Source organism: Salmo salar, chromosome 13 (assembly GCF_965601325.2).
Source record: "Salmo salar chromosome 13, fSalSal1, whole genome shotgun sequence".
NCBI lineage: Eukaryota > Metazoa > Chordata > Actinopteri > Salmoniformes > Salmonidae > Salmo > Salmo salar.
Window position 1 is genome coordinate 76,528,714 of NC_138303.1, and position 18,532 is coordinate 76,547,245.

Here is an 18,532-nt window from a genome sequence, read left to right on the forward strand (position 1 = left end):
AGAGGACTGGCCACCCCTCATAGCCTGGTTCCTCTCTAGGTTTCTTCCTAGGTTTTGGCCTTTCCAGGGAGTTTTTCCTAGCCACCGTGCTTCTACACCTGCATTGCTTGCTGTTTGGGGTTTTAGGCTGGGTTTCTGTACAGCACTTTGTGATATCAGCTGATGTAAGAAGGGCTATATAAATAAATTTGATTTGAATTAGCCTATCAGAAGCTTCTAAAGCCATGACATCATTTTCTGGAATTTTCCAAGCTGTTTAAAGGCACAGTCAACTTAGTGTATGTAAACTTCTGACCCACTGGAATTGTGAGACAGTGAATTATTAGTGAAATAATCTGTCTGTAAACAATTGTTGGAAAAATGACTTTGTGTCATGCACAAAGTAGATGTCCTAACCGACTTGCCAAAACTGTAGTTTGTTAACAAGAAATTTGTGGAGTGGTTGAAAAACAAGTTTTAATGACTCCAACCTAAGTGTATGTAAACTTACGACTTCAACTGTAAGTATTCAGATCTTTTACTCTGTACTTTATTGAAGCAGCTTTGGAAGCGATTACAGCCTCAAGTCTTCTTAGGCACACCTGTATTTGGGAAGTTTCTCCCATTCTTCTCTGCAGATCCTCTCAAGCTCTGTCAGGTTGGATGGGGAGCGTCGTTGCACAGCTATTTTCAGACCTCTCCAGAGATGTTTGTTCAGGTTCAAGTCCAGGCTCTGGCTGGACCACTCAAGGACATTCAGAGACTTGTCCCAAATCAAATCAAATTTTATTAGTCACATGCGCCGAATAACCAACAACGCAGTCAAAAAAATACAGATAAGAATATGAGAAAAGTAACAAGTAATTAAAGAGCAACAGTGAAATAACAATAGCGAGACTATATACAGGAGGGTACCGATACAGAGTCAATGTGCGGGGACACTGGCTATTTAAGGTGGTATGTACATGTAGGTAGAGTTATTAAAGTGACTATGCATAGATGACAACAGAGTAGTAGAAGTGGTGTAAAGAGGGGGTGGGGTGGGGGGGGGGGGGGGCACTGCAAATAGTCTGGGTAGCCATTTGACTAGATGTTCAGGAGTGTTATTGGCTGGGGGTAGAAGCTGTTTAGAACCCTCTAGGACCTAGACTTGGCGCTCCGGTACCGTTTGCCATGCGGTAGCAGAGAGAACAGTCTATGACTAGGGTGGCTGGAGTCTGGCTAGAGACAATTTTTAGGGCCTTCCTCTGACACCGCTGGTATAGAGGTCCTGGATGGCAGGAAGCTTACCCTCTGTAGTGCCTTGCGGTTGGAGGCCAAGCAGTTGCCAAACCAGTCATGATGCTCTCGATGGTGCATCTGTAGAACCTTTTGAGGATCTGAGGACCCTGGCCAAATCTTTTCAGTCTCCTGAGGGGGAATAGGTTTTGTCATGCCCTCCTTCACGACTGTCTTGGTGTGCTTGGACCATGTTAGTTTGTTGGTGATGTGGACACCAAGGAACTTGAAGTTCTCAACCTGCTCCACTGCAGTCCCATCGATGAGAATGGGGGCGTGCTCGGTCCTCTTTTTCCTGTAGTCCACAATCACCTCCTTTGTCTTGATCACGTTGAGGGAGAGGTTGTTGTCCTGGCACCACACGGCCAGGTCTCTGACCTACTCCCTATTGGCTGTCATGTTGTTGATCAGGCCTACCACTGTGGTGTCATCTGCAAATTTAATGATGGTGTTGGAATGCTGAGCTATAGTCAATGAATAGCATTCTAACATAGGTGTTCCTTTTGTCCAGGGGGGAAAGGGCAGTGTGGAGTGCAATACAGATTGCATCATTTTTGGATCTTTTGGGGCGGTATGCAAATTGGAGTGGGTCTAGGATTTCTGGGATGATGGTGTTGATGTTAGCCATGACCAGCCTTTCAAGGCACTTCATGGCTACAGACGTGAGTGCTACGGGTTGGTAGTCGTTTAGGCAGGTTACCTTAGTGTTCTTGTTCCTGTGACCTTGTGAATATTGACCTGTTTAAAGGTCTTACTCACATTGACTGCGGAGAGCATGATCACACAGTCTTCAGGAACAGCTGGTGCTCTCATGCATGCTTCAGTGTTATTTGCCTCGAAGCGAGCGTAGAAGTAGTTTAGCTCATCTGGTAGGTTTGTGTCACTGGGCAGCTCTCGGCTGTGCTTCCCCTTGTTGTCTGTAATGGTTTGCAAGCCCTGCCACATCCGACGAGCGTCAGAGCCGGTGTAGTACGATTCGATCTTAATCCTGTATTGACGCTTTGCCTGTTCGATAGTTCGTCGGAGGGCATAGCGGGATTTCTTATAAGCTTCCGGGTTTGAGTCCTGCTCCTTGAAAGCGGCAGCTCTAGCCTTTAGCTCCATGGCTTCTGGTTGGGGTAGGTACTAGAGGTCGACCGATTAATTGGGGCCGATTTAAAGTTTTCATAACAATTGGTAATCGTCATCAACTTTTTTATTGATCTAGTCACGGGTGCTTCCTGCTTTAATTCGAACTTGTAAGCAGGAATCAGGAGGATAGAATTAGTCTCCCAGTCCCTGCCGCTGAAAAACATCCCCACAGCACGATACAGCCACCACCATGCTTCACCGTAGGGATGGTGCCAGGTTTCCTCCAGACGTGACGCTTGGCATTCAGGCCAAAGTGTTCAATCTTGGTTTCAACAGACCAGAGAATCTTGTTTCCCATGGTCTGAGAGTCATTTAAGTGCCTTGTGGCAAACTCCAAGTAGGCTGTCATGCCTTTTATTGAGGAGTAGCTTCCATCTGGCCACACTACCATAAAGGCCTGATTTGTGGAGTGATGCAGAGATGGTTGTCCTTCTGGAAGGTTCTCCCATCTCCACAAAGGAACTCTGGAGCTCTGTCAGAGTGACCATCGGGTTCTTGGTCACCTCACTGACCAAGGCCCTAATCCATCGACTGCTCATTTTGGCCGGGCGGCCAGCTCTAGGAAGAGTCTTGGTGGTTCCAAACTTCTTCCATTTAAGAATGATGGAGGCCACTGTGTTCTTGGGGACCTTCAATGGTGCAGACATTTTTTGGTACCCTTCCCCAGATCTGTGCCTCGACACAATCCTGTCTCGGAGCTCTACGGACAATTCCTTTGACCTCATGGCTCGACATGCACTCATTTTGCTCTGACATGCACTGTCAACTGTGGGACCTTAGATGGACAGCTGTGTGCATTTCCAAATCATGTACAAATCAATTTAACCTACCACAGGTGGACTCCAATCAAGTTGTAGAAACATCTCAAGAATGATCAATGGAAACAGGATGCACATGAGCTAAATTTCGAGTCTCATCGCAAAAGGGTTTGAATACTTATTTATTTGTAATACATTTCAAAACATTTAAAAAAAACAGTTTTCGCTTTGTCATTATGGGGTACTGTGTGTAGATTGATGTAGGAACATATCCAGTGTGCTACAGAGTGAGGGACGGAACAAACAGGTCACACTGAGTCATTCACACAGATCCATGGCCACTGGGAGAGGAGATAGTGAGTGATAGCATAATGACACAGCCAGGTGTCTATAAATATAATGTGCTACACTCAATACACTATGAAAGTCCAGCCTACTTCCTGGATCATGTTACGTACTGTTTTTGAATGGGATTCAAGATTATATCATCAAATTCAAGAAAACGTGGTTATGACGATGTCACTACGAAGGGACCAATCAGAAAGCAGGGTTATAACGATGTAATTAGGAAGGGACCAATCAGAAAGGAGGGTTATGATGATGATGTCATTATGAAGGGATCTATCAGAGAGCAGTTATGACGATGTCATTACGAAGGAACCATTCAGAAAGCAGGGTTATGATGATGTCATCATGAAGGGACCACTCACAGAGCAGGGTTATGACAATGTTATTACGAAGGGACCAATCTGAGCGTAGGGTTATGACGATGTTATGAAGGGACTAATCAGAGGGCAGGGTTATGACGATTTCACCACCATAAATATTTCAAGACAAGCAAGCACACACATTTTCTTTCGGAAATGTCATTTTCTGGTTATAGATAGCTAGATCGTTGAGAAGTATTGGTCAGACAAATCAATCAGAAAACGCTGACTTCACTCATCAAAAGAGGCCATTTATTTGGACATACAAAATATAAAGAGTTATTTTCAATTGGAATGTAAGAGTTACAGTACTGTTGTCAAAAACACTAATGACCCGCTCCCAGTTACAATCAGACCCCAAATACATTTTAAATGTCACTGTAAAACATTCAACATCCAACAATCAATAAGACGTTTAGAACCACATTATTTACAAGAGACACTCATGCATAACGAATACACCTGCCCTGTACACTGTCTATCTTTTATTTGTGTGTGTGCGTGTGTGTCTATATGTGTATAATGTGTCTTCTATGCTAAACTTCCACCAACACTGGAGGCAATAACAATACCAAGCACCACACAACATATAATAATCATTATTTTCTTCTGCATGACCATTATTGCATTATGTCAATAGAAATAAAACAAGGATTCCAGGCAGCATGGAAGAGTAGAGGGGGAAATGGCGTTACCAAAATGTCAAGAAAATGTTATTGTCAGAAATACTACTAACCATATTGCCAACAACACAGTTATGTGCAACAGGTAAAACACACACGGGCATGCTTACACACTGACATTGCTAGGAAATACACACATGCCCCAGCATTTCACAGCCTTAAGCAAACAGATACATTTTGAAAGTATGTTAATTTATTGGAATAGGGTTTTATTCTCTATATATGAGCTTTGTATTAGAGTCATACTTTAATTGTCTGTTTAAATTGCAACTTCTCTCAACCTTGACCTGCTGTACTATTATCTGACCAAGTGGTGGCAATATTGTACAGCCTGTCATTTGGGAGGAGTCTGATGAAGTTTACCCGGCCTATCCGCTGGTCTTACGTCAGTTTCACATTTTCTCTCTGATAGCAATGCTCAGGAGTTGGTGAGAGTAAGATGGTCCTAGATCTGTGCCTAATGGTAAGTTCTACAGTGTGTGTAGAAGAGACAGTTGAATAATAGATGTAACCCAGCAGACAGCAGTAGGCTTGGGGAGATTCATGCTGTTCTGTCACAGCAGCAGTGTTGAGGGTATATAGACACATGGACTTCAATGAGACCATGTCACATAAGGTCATGCATGGTTTGCCTGGGTTGAAAAGGGGTTGAGGGTAGTGGAGGGTAAATGCAAGTAAACAGTTTGTGCACCTTTATTTGTGACTGTTTAATTTACCCACCTATAACACTAGATGCAGATTTATTTACTACTGTAGATGAGCAAAACAGAAGAGGTGAAATTAATAGTATATTTTTCCACGGAGGTCTCCCGAGATCAATTGATGTCAATATGTGACATATTCACTTTAAAAGTGGGTTTGTGGGTCCAATGTTTTGTCTGGTTAGGAGCTGGGAGAGGGCTGTGTGACCAATATGAAGGGACAGGCACTGTTCCCCATTGCACAGACAACAAGCAGGGTCCCATCCCATCCTGCACTGTGTCTGTTCAGACACAAGGGGGTGGACGAGACATCTAAAATGTAATGTATGCTGTGTGTGACAATCTTCTCATTGAACCACTGAATGGAGAGAGAGAGAGAGAGAGAGAGAGAGAGAGATACAGACACCTATGGGCCTGAGTCAATTATCTCTCACTGAATCTTTTATTTTGGGAAAGACATGCACAGCGGACCAAGCCACCTCACGTCAACTTACCTCACATCAACATCATGCCACGTAGCATCTAAGTCATATCTAACGATAACACTCGCATCAGGTCACATTGACAGTTAGTATTTGACTTACCCTCCTGGCTTTACTCTGGTACTTTACTGCCTTCTTGGTGTCAGACACGGCCCTCTCTACATAGTCCACTGAGTGCTCCACGTTGTACTCTATACGATCTATCATCTCCCCCTGAAAAAAGAGAGAGAGAAGGTGAAGGTGAACGGAGGAGCAGGAAACAGAAAGAGAGGGATTTCATTGTCGTGGGTTTTCTAATTGGTATGTGTGTAGTCTTCATTGTTGTGTGTTGGCCAGTCAGTGTGTATAGACTCCTACCTGGCTCTCCACCAGCATGGCCATGTCCATGAACATGTCGTGAAGTTCTCTGATGCTGTTCTCCAGCTTGATGATCTCAGTGTGTCTCGTCTCAATCTCATTCATGGCCTGCTGGGTGATGTTGGAGTCCATGATGATCTAGGAGAGACAGAGACACAGTTTGTGTGTCATCACACACTCATACCCACACACAAGTTCTCCCCCTTGTAGGTGTGGCATACTCATTTGGTATGCCACACCTCGCCAACAGAGAAAGCTCATCTGCTAGATGATTGTACTGTGTATGATTATCTCAGACACTTGCATGTTCTTGTTTGTGTATAGGCTACTTGTAAGTGTGTATGTGTGGTCACTCACCCCTGATGTGAAGATGGCAGGGTTGTCACTCTCCAGCATGCTCTCCAGTTCCTCATTAGTTGTGTTCCTACCAGCTACAATAACAAAGACAATCCATAGAGTTGGTCTCCAATAACCAACCTATAACCAACAGCAATTGAGTATTTCCAGCACAATAGAAGACTATACATTCTGAAACAGCAATAAACCTCAAAGTTATCAAACTGGTAATGGCTAACTGTAACTGATGAAGACAGACCAAATGTCATTGTGACAGGCTAAATTAGTATCCTCAGGGATGATCTGTGTGTGTGTGTGTGTGTGTGTGTGTGTGTGTGTGTGTGTGTGTGTGTGTGTGTGCACGCACAAGTATACAGTATGTCTTTGTATGTCTGTGTGTGTACTATACAGTACCAGTCAAACGTTTGGGCATACCTACTCATTCAAGGGTTTTTCATTATATTTACTATTTTCTACATTGTAGAATAATAGTGAAGACATCAAAACTATGAAATAACACATCTTGTAACCAAGAGTGTCCAAAGCTGTCATCAAGGCAAAGGGTGGCTACTTTGAAGAACCTCAAATATATTTTTATTTGTTTAACCTTTTTTTGGTTACAACATGATTCAATATGTGTAATCTCATAGTTTTGATGTCTTCATTATTATTACACAATGTAGAAAATAGTCAAAATAAAGAAAAACCCTGTAATGATTAGGTGTGTCCAAACTTTTTACTGGTCCTGTATATCCAAGAACACATGTGTGTGCGTACTTGTCTTTGTGTGTGTGTGTGTGTGTGTGTGTGTGTTTGTTTGTGCGTACAGACGCATCACTCATCACGATGGCAGAGAGTGGGCGCCCATAGCCCCATTCGGGCAAGTAGTCTGGGAGGACGAGGCGCAAAGAGAAAGAGCGAGATTTAGGAGAGAAAGAAAGAGGAAGCGAGAAAGGCATCAGCGTAGGATTAATCACATGCTAGTCTCTCATCTGCCTGTCTGCCTGCTTCTATCTCTGCCTAACCCAGCCCCTGGTGGGAGACACATTGTCTGTTTCAAAGGCAGTATTTCACAAATTTCCTGTTTAAAAAAGCAAAGATGGGGCTGAAAAGATGGATACAGTGCCTTGCGAAAGTATTCACCCCCTTGCCATTTTTCCTGTTTTATTGCCTTAAAACCTGGAATTAAAATAGATTTTGGGGGGGGTTGTATCATTTGATTTACACAACATGCCTACCATTTTGAAGATGCAAAATATTTTTTATTGTGAAAGAAACAAGAAATAAAGACAAAAAAGACAGAACATAACTATTCACCCCCCAAAGTCAATATTTTGTAGAGCTACCTTTTGCAGCAATTACAGCTGCAAGTCTCTTGGGGTATGTCTCTATAAGCTTGGCACATCTAGCCACTGGGATTTTTGCCCATTCTTCGAGGCAAAACTGCTCCAGCTCCTTCAAGTTGGATGGGTTCCTGCTGGTGTACAGCAATCTTTAAGTCATACCACAGATTCTCAATTGGATTGAGGTCTGGGCTTTGACTAGGCCATTCCAAGACATTTAAATGTTTCCCCTTAAACCACTTGAGTTGCTTTAGCAGTAGGCTTAGGGTTATTGTCCTGTTGGAAGGTGAACCTCCGTCCCAGTCTCAAATCTCTGGAAGACTGAAACAGGTTTCCCTCAAGAATTTCCCTGTATTTAGCGCCATCCATCATTCCTTCAAATCTGACCAGTTTCCCAGTCTCTGCTGATGAAAAACATCCCCACAGCAGGGATGGTGTTCTCTGGGTGATGAGAGGTGTTGGGTTTGTGCCAGACATAGTGTTTTCCTTGATGGCCAAAAAGCTAAATTTTAGTCTCATCTGACCAGAGTACCTTCTTCCATATGTTTGGGGAGTCTCTTGGGGAGTCTCTCACATGCCTTTTGGCAAACACCAACCGTGTTTGCTTATTTTATTTCTTTAAGCAATGGCTTTATTTCTGGCCACTCTTCCGTAAAGCCCAGCTCTGTGGAGTGTACGGCTTAAAGTGGTCCTATGGACAGACACTCCAATCTCCGCTGTGGACCTTTGCAGCTCCTTCAGGGTTATATTTGTTTTCTTTATTGCCACTCTGATTAATGCCCTCCTTACCTGGACCGTGAGTTTTGGTGGGCGGCACTCTCTTGGCAGGATTGTTGTGGAGCCATATTCTTTCAATTTTTTAACAATGCATTTAATGGTGCTCCGTGAGATGTTCAAAGTTTCGGATATTTTTTTATAACCCAAACCTGATCTGTACTTCTCCACAACTTTGTCCCCGTTTGGAAAGCTCCTTGGTCTTCATGGTGCCGCTTGCTTGGTGGTGCCCCTTGCTTAGTAGTTTCTATGAACCACCTGGGTGTAATGAGTTTATGGTGCCTCCAATTACACCCATAAAAATACATTATAAAATTTGCTAAGCATCCATAAAAGCATATATGAATTCATAACTGCATAGAACATATTCTAGGGTGTCCACCCACTCTGTGCAGAGCGCTTTGGTAACATTTCACTTCCTTATGTTAAAAAATACATTTTACCAAGACAAATGTTCTGAATCGTTCAGTGGGGTCTTTCTCTAACATACAGTTGAAGTCGGAAGTTTACATACACTTACGTTGTAGTCATTAAAACTCATTTTTCAACCACTCCACAAATTTCTTGTTAACAAACTATAGTTTTGGCAAGTCGGTTAGGACATCTATTTTGTGCATGACACAAGTAATTTTTCCAACAATTGTTTACAGACAGATTATTTCACTTATAATTCACTGTATCACAATTCCAGTGGGTCAGAAGTTTACATACACTAAGTTGACTGTGCCTTTAAACAGTTTGGAATATTCCAGAAAATGATATCATGGCTTTAGAAACTTCTGATAGGCTAATTGACATAATTTCAGTCAATTGGAGGTGTACCTGTGGATGTATTTCAAGGCCTACCTTCAAACTCAGTGCCTCGTTGCTTGACATCATGGGACAAACAAAATAAATCAGCCAAGACCTCAGAAAAAGAATTGTAGACCTCCACAAGTCTGGTTCATCCTTGGGAGCATTTTCCAAATGCCTGAAGGTACCACGTTCATCTGTACAAACAATAGTACGCAAGTATAAACACCATGGGACACCACGTCATACCGCTCAGGAAAGAGATGCGTTCTGTCTCCACGTACTTTGGTGTGAAAAGTGCAAATCAATCCCAGAACAGCAAAGGACCTTGTGAAAATGCTGGAGGAAACAGTTACAAAGGTATCTATAGCCACAGTAAAACGAGTCCTATATCGACATAACCTGAAAGGCCGCTCAGCAAGGAAGAAGCCACTACTCCAAAACCACCATAAAAAAGCCAGACTACGGTTTGCAACTGCACATGTGGACAAAGATCGTACTTTTTGGAGAAATGTCCTCTGGTCTGATGAAACAAAAATAGAACCGTTTGGCCATAATGACCATCATTATGTTTGGAGGACAAAGGGGGAGGCTTGCAAGCTGAAGAACACCATCCCAACTGTGAAGCACGGGGGTGGCAGCATCATGTTGTGGGGGTGCTTTGCTGCAGGGGGGACTGGTGCACTTCACAAAATAGATGGCATTATGAGGAAGGAAAATGATGTGGATATATTGAAGCAACATCTCAAGACATCAGTCAGGAAGTTAAAGCTTGGTCGCAAATGGGTCTTCCAAATTGACAATGACCCCAAGCATACTTCCAAAGTTGTGGCAAATTGGCTTAAGGACAACAAAGTCAAGGTATTGGAGTGGCCATCACAAAGCCCTGACCTCAATCCTATAGAAAATTTGTGGGCAGAACTGAAAAAGCGCGTGCGAGCAAGGAGGCCTACAAACATGACTCAGTTACACCAGCTCTGTCAGGAGGAATGGGCCAAAATTCACCCAAGTTATTCTGGGAAGCTTGTGGAAGGCTACCCAAAACGTTTGACCCAAGTTAAACAATTTAAAGGCAATGCTACCAAATACTAATTGAGTGCATGTAAACTTCTGACTCACTGGGAATGTGATGAAAGAAATAAAAGCTGAAAGAAATAATTCTCTCTACTATTATTCTGACATTTCACATTCTTACAATAAAGTGTTGATCCTAACTGACCTAAGACAGATCATTTTTACTAGGATTAAAATGTCATGAATTGTGAAAAACTTGAGTTTAACTGTATTTGGCTAAGGTGTATGTAAACTTCCGACTTCAACTGTACACTACATGGCTAAAAGTATGTGGACACCTGCTCGTTGAACATCTCATTCCAAAATCATGGGCATTAATATGGAGTTGGTCTCCCCTTTGCTGCTATAACAGCCTCCACTCTTCTGGGAAGGCTTTCAACTAGATGTTGGAACATTCAGCCACAAGAGCATTAGTGGGTTTGAGGTCAGGGCTCTGTGCAGGCCAGTCAAGGTCTTCCACATCAATTTCAACAAACCATTTCTGTATGGACCTCGCTTTGTGCACGGGGGAATTGTCATGCTGAAACAGGAAAGGGCCTTCCCCAAACTGTTACCACAAATTTGGAAGCACAGAATCATCTAGCATGTCATTGTATGCTGTAGCGTTAAGATTACCCTGTACTGGAACTAAGGAGCCTGAACCATGAAAAACAGCCCCAGACCATTATTCTTCCACCAAACTTTACAGTTGGCACTATGCAATCGGGTAGGTAGGGTTCTCCTGGCATCCGCCAAACCCAGATTTGTCCGTCGGACTGCCAGATGGTGAAGCGCGATTCATCAATCCAGAGAGCGCGTTTCCACTGCTCCACAGTCCAATGGCGGCAAACTTTACACCATTCCAGCCGATGCTTGGCATTGAGCATGGTGATCGTATCCTTGTGTGCTGCTGCTTGGCCATGGAAACCCATTTCATGAAGCTCCAGACGAACAGTTATTGTGCTGATGTTGCTTTCAGAGAAAGTTTGGAACTCAGTAGTGAGTGTTGCAGCCGAGGACAGACGATTTTGGTGCTCTACGCGCTTCAGCACTCGCCGGTCCCGTTCTGTGAGCTTGTGTGGCTTACCACTTCGCGGCTGAGCCGCTGTTGCTCCTAGACTTTTCCACTATACAATAACAGCACTTACAGTTGACAGGGGCAGCTCTAGCAGAGCAGAAATTTGACGAACTGACTTGTTGGAAAGGTGGCATCTTATGACGGTGCCACGTTGAAAGTCACTGAGTTCTTCAGTATGGGCCATTCTACTGCCAATGTTTGTCTATGGAGATTGCATGGCTGTGTGCTCGATTTTATACACCTGTCAGCAACGGGTGTGGCTGAAATAGCTAAATCCACTAATTTGAAGGGGTGCCCACAAACCTTTGGTCATGTACTGTAACATTAAGCAATAAGGCACAAGGGGATGTGGTAAATGGCCAACATACCACGGCTAAGGGTTGTTCTTAGTGCCTGAACACAGCCCATAGCCGTGGTATATTGGCCATATTTCAAACCCACGAGGAGCCTTATTGCTATTATAAACTGGTTATCAACGTAATTAGAGCAGTAAAAATAAATGTTTTGTCATACCCGTGGTATACGGTCTGCTATACCACGGCTATTCAGGATTTGAACCATCCAGTTTATAATTAACATTATATCCCAAAAGTTGGATTTTGTAACCTAATACATCCGATACAAAGCACTGACTTCTGTTGACACAGAGGTGCAACTTTCTCGCCAAAACTTTTGAGGATTTTACATTTTGTGGTTGTGTCTTCCAAGTTGTTTCCAAGGCTTACAAATAGCAAAATTAGCATGACACCAGCTGAATTAAATGTAAAAGGCTTTGGAAATAAAAAGCTTGCAGTAGGCTCAGTGCTCCGTTGACATTATGGGGGAAATTACAAGATTATGTTATAATGCTGTTATGCAACAGAATAAGGGGCTGTTAGAATGCTCATCTGTGTGTGTTCTACTGAGGATGGGCCTCTGGAAGATTTACAATGTCTTTGTGTGATACCGCATTCCAGAGCATGAGTTAATGTTTCTGTACTGGGGTACCAGGGGGAGATGGATTCAGTGTGGAGTTGGGGTCCAGACACTGGTCTCTACACAATCAGGACTGTTTTTACACACAATGAGGACTGTTTTTACAGCAGATACTGTCTGCTGTGGATTATAAGTATCTTTCATACAAATCTTAACCTTGTGACCCATTCCATACATCTGTTGTGTGTCATGTAGACTAAATGAGGATGAAATTTACTATAAAATGCGGTGGCTCAAACCAGCTCGTTGAGTTCTCAGTGATCACCTCCAGGGGTGATTACCGACCAGGGACCGGATTCACAAACATTACTTACGAAAAAACTTAAGAAGCTGCTTAAGACAAAAAAAATAAGAAGTTCATAAGATAGTTCGGAAATGCAATTCCACAAAATGTTCTTAAGAATTCATAGTTTTGTTAGGATCTTCGTAAATATCTTTCTTAATAACTTCGTAAATATCTTCTTATGTGGCATTGACATTAGTGACGTGCTTGAAATGAATAAATAAGCATATGTGACAGGGATGATAGGATTTGGCCCACTATAATAAAATGTTGATATTTACATTTTATTTTAAAAAATTGCTTTTACTCGAGAATAAAAATGTTTTAGTTGGCTCGCGAACCCCTTATACACACAAAAAAAATGTTATTTTTCACACATTATAGCCAGACTAGCGTTAGCTACTGTACATCAAAATAAAAAATGGATAACTATGGAAAGCGCAATAAAAACTTCAGCAAACAAGAGCTTGACGTGATGGTGGAGGAAATAGCAGCCAGGAAAAGGATGCTGTTGGGGAGACTTGATAACTGCGGGGTCACTGCAGACACCAAAGAGAGGATGGGCGAGAGTGGCCGAGTCTGTCTCCGTCGTCGGGGCTATGGCAATGGACCGTAAATGCCGTAAAAAAGTGGTCCGACATCAAGTCGGCTGCTAAGAAGAAGGTAACTGAGAGACCATTAATGTGGACCAGCTGGAGGAGAAGGTGTCATCCATGATAGGAGAGATGGTGGTAGAGGGACTGCGCAACCGGTAAATTAGGTAGCTACCTTAGCTAGCCAACGCGTCCCGACATTATAGCAAACAACATAGCTAATGACGTTAACGTTAGCTAAGTTAGCCAAGTTCTTCTTTGCAAATTGACGAGATAACGCTAGCTATTTAACACTTGTAGAATATTGTAATATATTGTTAATTACTAGCTAGCTAGATAATGAACGTTTAATTTGTTTTCTTGCTGTATTTAAATATCCGGTAGCCAACTGTGTCTGTGGTGCAAGAAATCCTTCATGTTTACAAAAGTATCCATTCGTCTCAAGACAAGGGTTTAGCTGTCCTAAAGTTAAGTACATTTCCAAGAAGATATCCTAAAGCATTATTTTCATGAATCCCATTTCTTCTTAACTTTTTTCTTAGGAAGAAACTTAGGAAAAACCTTAAGAACATTTCCAATAACTTTATTGCGGAATAGCAACTTTGCCTAACTTTGTTCTTAAGTCTATAGTTAAGGAAAACATGGCAGTTAAGAATACATTTCTTAAGGTTTTGTGAATCCGGCCCAAGCTCCATTACTGCAGTAATTAAATAATAAAGTTTGATTGTTTTGAAGAAATCTAAAAGTCTCTCCTTTTCATTACAATAATTCCACTACAATATTTCACAGAGATAGGCTTATTTTTGTATGAAGTCTTTGAAAAATAACAGCAACTTCACTTTAACTATTTTTCTTAAAACTGCATTGTTGGTTAAGGGCTTGTAAGTAAGCATTTCAAGGTAAGGTCTACACTTGTTGTATTCGGCGTATGTGCCAAATGAAATTGTATTTGATTAATATGAACAGTGTATACTAAAACATGAAAATACTACATGTCATGTCTCAAAATCAATATCTATCTTACCTCTATAGTGTTTTATATCCTCCAGATTTGAGATGAAAGGACGACTTCAATGGTAAACTTGTCAGGTAGCATAAATTCTCACACAGCATCCAGCCTAGCTGACGCAATGCTATTTTCCAGATTTTTTTTCAGATGTTCTTCTCTGGCCTCCATTGATTTAGTCACCCCTAATTTTGACCATCCTACATGGGTAAAAACTCCAATAAATTGTGAACAGATGATAGAGACATGAGGTTTGGACCAATGGCTTTCTTAGAGGATTATGTTCACAATTAACATATTTACCCATTGGTCAAAAGATTTTGATTGGACACCCTATATATTCCTTACAGAATAGAATACAACTTTATTGTCCATTGGTTAAAACTGATATTGGTCTTCTGCCCTTCCCAACACACCCCCATATACACACACACACACAGGGTCAGCAGGGGTGCAGTGCCCCTGGATGGATAGTAATTGTGTGCAGTTAAGTGCCTTGCTCAAGGGCAACAACTGGAGATGGTACATTAGAGACCAGCAGCCTTCTAGCTGCCAGTTCAGTTGCATTCACATTTTTGTGTTTAGTCCGGCCCAGGGCTTGAACTGGTCCACCTCTCTAATCTCTAGGCTACCGCCCAAATGAATTACACAGACCATATTTGATAAATACAGTATGGACTTTTTTGTTTCACTCAGTAAATGTGTCTTAGTGATTGAATTCATCCAAACAAGAATCCATAGAAACCTGTTGTAGAGTTCCATCATGGTTGAATTAAGATTGTTAACACCATTACTATTTGAAATAAAGCATGCACACGCAACATTGCTTCCCTGTCTTTCTACAGCTTTCCAATGAAAAGTGCCTGCTAGCAAAACACAGAGATGTGTTGGGGCTATTTTGTGACAGCAGTTAGCAATAGGAGGGCCTAATCCACTCTTCCATCCAGGGGGAAACTGATATTTCAAGTCTGAAACCTTAGTGACCGACCCTGTGAGGATTTAGCATGGCAGCTAGTGACAAAAAAGGCCACAACATGCGATGGCTACACACATGCGTAGAAAGACACATGTACACACACTTGTGCAAGCACACATACACACATACAGACATAAGACCCTGAAAACAGACCTCTGCCTCCCTCCAAGTGTCCTTCTGTCCTCCCACTTCTAAATCCATCCGACCTCAGCCACACCCAGTAACGGTCCCTCTCTCTTTCCTCTCCCTATTTGGGCTCAGGGCTGTGTGCAGCACTCCTTCAAGAAAAGCTGAATAACTCTCACGTGTCTCACATTTGTCAATGTAGAAACCTTGGTTGGTTAGAGGTAGCAGGTAGTGACAGTATTATATATTTTTCAACATGTTAATCTGCATGGCATTACCTCTTGGTCCAGCTAAATTAATGAGTGTGCCCTTTCACTAATTGCCATTGAGAGGAGTGAGTGTCATGATTGACTTATTCGGGATTGGCAAGGACAAAAGTAACATCTGGCGTGGCAACCCAGCGCCCAATCAGGACATGGCCAGTGCTTACCCACGCTTAGACTACATTTTTTGCATTGCGTTGTGATTGAGGTGTGAGTGTGTATGTACAGTATACGTGTGTGCGCGCGCATGTGTAAATACACATTCGTGTACATTTGTAAATGAGTGTGTGCACACACTTCCACTATGGATCGGTTCACCAAGGCTAACCATTGTTCCACCCCTCATTCTCTCTCTCCACTCTGCGGGGACCCAGGGCTATCAACACCACCTCCTCCTCATCTCATCCACTAGCCTAGTCAGCCTCCCACTCACAGGTAAATGGTAGATTCCCACACTGCCTCACATGACAATGGAGAGCAGACAATGTGGTAGTGACGATGCAAATAGAGCAAAGGTCAAAGGTCAATTTGACAGCCGTAGAGAATCTTGTATTTGCGGGTATCAACAAAAGTGTATACCCCTGTAGACTATGACTATGACTGTACAACAATCTATGGCTTGGTATGATGTCTTATGGTTGTTGATAACGCTCCTTTCGATCCTCAAACGTATTTAATTATTATTTGACCAGGACGTCTCTCTCAATTTTTGGAAAGAGACCTGTGAGATGTGTAGGCCTACAATGCTTTACGACTGTGTATAACACTCTATAGCTATGTATAATGCTTTACGACTGTGTATAACACTCTATAGCTATGTATAATGCTTTACGACTGTGTATAACACTATAGCTATGTATAATGCTTTACGACTGTGTATAACACTCTATAGCTATGCATAATGCTTTATGGCTGTGTATGACTGTGCAGTGTGTATATATATATATATATATATATATATATATATATATATATATATATATGTGGAGGTTCAGCTGCAGGATTTCTGTTGTGTGTGATGCTCCGCCTGGTTCAATATTGACTTAGCGCTGCTAGCACTTCCTGGCTGCAACACACCTGCAGCTCACCTGGGAGCCATGAAAACACACCCACACACACACAATCTTGTGGAAGGCCTGGGATTTAGACAGGGAAGTCACAGAAGCTGGCACACATGCCTGTTTTATCAACCTCAACCTTCGAGGGGGAGTCCCTTTGATACCCATCTACATATTCCTTGTTTGAAACGTTCAATTAAACTGAATTAAAATTATGTCATGCTTTTTCCAGGAGCAGGCTTGAAACACAGGCTAGCAATTGCATGACTTCTTGAGACAAATGAACAAACCCATGTTGACAGTTGGATTCATCTGAAGTTGTAAATATCAATACACGTTCATGTACAGCGGCAAAAAGCATAAGCCATAACACCATGATGCTAATGTAAGAGTTTTAGATGATGAAGGACCAAGAAAAAGAAGAATCATCTAACCACAAGAAGCTATTTTGGTATCCCCACACTTCTCCAATAGTGAAACTTTTTGGAGAACCCAAGAGGAGCTTGTCTCTACATCTCTAATCACTTCAGAGTCAATCTTTCCCCATTCTGCCTCATGTCATTTGCTTCCAGCCTGAGTGACTTCAGTGTTTATATTCTGCTCAATAAACCCCTAAGGGTGTTATCTCCTCACTACCGTCATCTGGAGCTGGAATTACAGTGCGACACACCACACACACACACGCACACACACACCTCCAGAGAAAACCGGAAAACTGTTTCGATGATCGCTTCAAGGTTTATTAAACGCAGTCTAAACTGCATGAGTGAGTGGAGAAATTAATTTAAAAAAGGATATTAAAATAGAAGATTGGAATGACGTCGGTGGCCTCCTCACCTTGTTTACTGCTATTCCCATGATGGCTTTTTTAAATTAACCGGATCAATATCTCAAGCATTGGCTTGATTTCCCAGTCACTCTCGCACGCTCTCACACACACCTCTTCCGGAAACAACAAGGTTCTAACAGATGAAACAATTTAAAGAGCGTCTTAAAACATGAGGCGATTCTCAAAGCCCTCATTACATATGCAAATCACACCAGTGGAGTGCTGCTGAGGAGAGGACAGCTCAAAATAATGGCTGAAACAGAGCGAATGGAATGGCATCAAACCATGTTTGATGTATTTGATACCATTCCACTGATTCCACTCTAGTCATTGCCACAATCCCATCCTCCCCAATTAAGGTTCCACCAACCTCCTGTGAAACACACACACATTTGCAAAACACATACACGCGGGTCACCAATGGGTTGTCCTGATCAAAGTTGACTACACAGCCCTAAAGTTTACATGATCTACCTGTCTTCCATTACTCATGAAACGCGGCCTTGAATTATGCATGTGAACAGATGCATTCTTCATAAATATAAGCTAATAAATTAACAAACACATCTACACCTCAACCAAACATTAGGAATCCCAGCCACTATTAAGAATGCATAACATAAATGTGTTGTGGAAACAGTGTTAAAAATAGACAAACAAAATGGTGGACGGGGGAAATAAAACCAAGTGAACCCATTTATTCGCTGTGTACCTATGTACTCTGTAATGCTATCATGTCCAACATCGTATCACAATTCCTGATAAGAGAATATCAGGAACACACAGAGCACACTCACTAATCTCCAGTTGTCTTTGGATGCGGCCCTTGCAGCGTTCCCGGTAGTCCGACTGCGTGGCATTATACTCTGACATCACCTCCACAAACTTCCGAGACAACGTGGAATGCTGGTAGGGAATGATGCAGGATGAGTTTTCCACGATTCACTAGAGTTACACAGTACAGCAGGGAT

General features: G+C 42.3%; 1 protein-coding gene across 1 annotated transcript in view; it reads right to left on the bottom strand.

Annotated features, from left to right (window-relative positions):
* Window positions 1-4,083: 4,083 nt before the first annotated feature.
* The window catches only part of LOC106567662 (syntaxin-1A), a 33,734-nt gene continuing 19,285 nt past the window's right edge, over window positions 4,084-18,532 (bottom strand). Inside the window, exons 6-10 of the mRNA XM_014137209.3 lie at window positions 18,359-18,467; window positions 6,434-6,507; window positions 6,077-6,214; window positions 5,822-5,932; window positions 4,084-4,462 (exon numbers count right to left, since the gene is read on the bottom strand). Coding sequence (XP_013992684.1) covers window positions 4,385-4,462; window positions 5,822-5,932; window positions 6,077-6,214; window positions 6,434-6,507; window positions 18,359-18,467 — 510 coding nt within the window. The 3' untranslated portion in view covers window positions 4,084-4,384. The remainder of the gene's footprint in view (window positions 4,463-5,821; window positions 5,933-6,076; window positions 6,215-6,433; window positions 6,508-18,358; window positions 18,468-18,532) is intronic.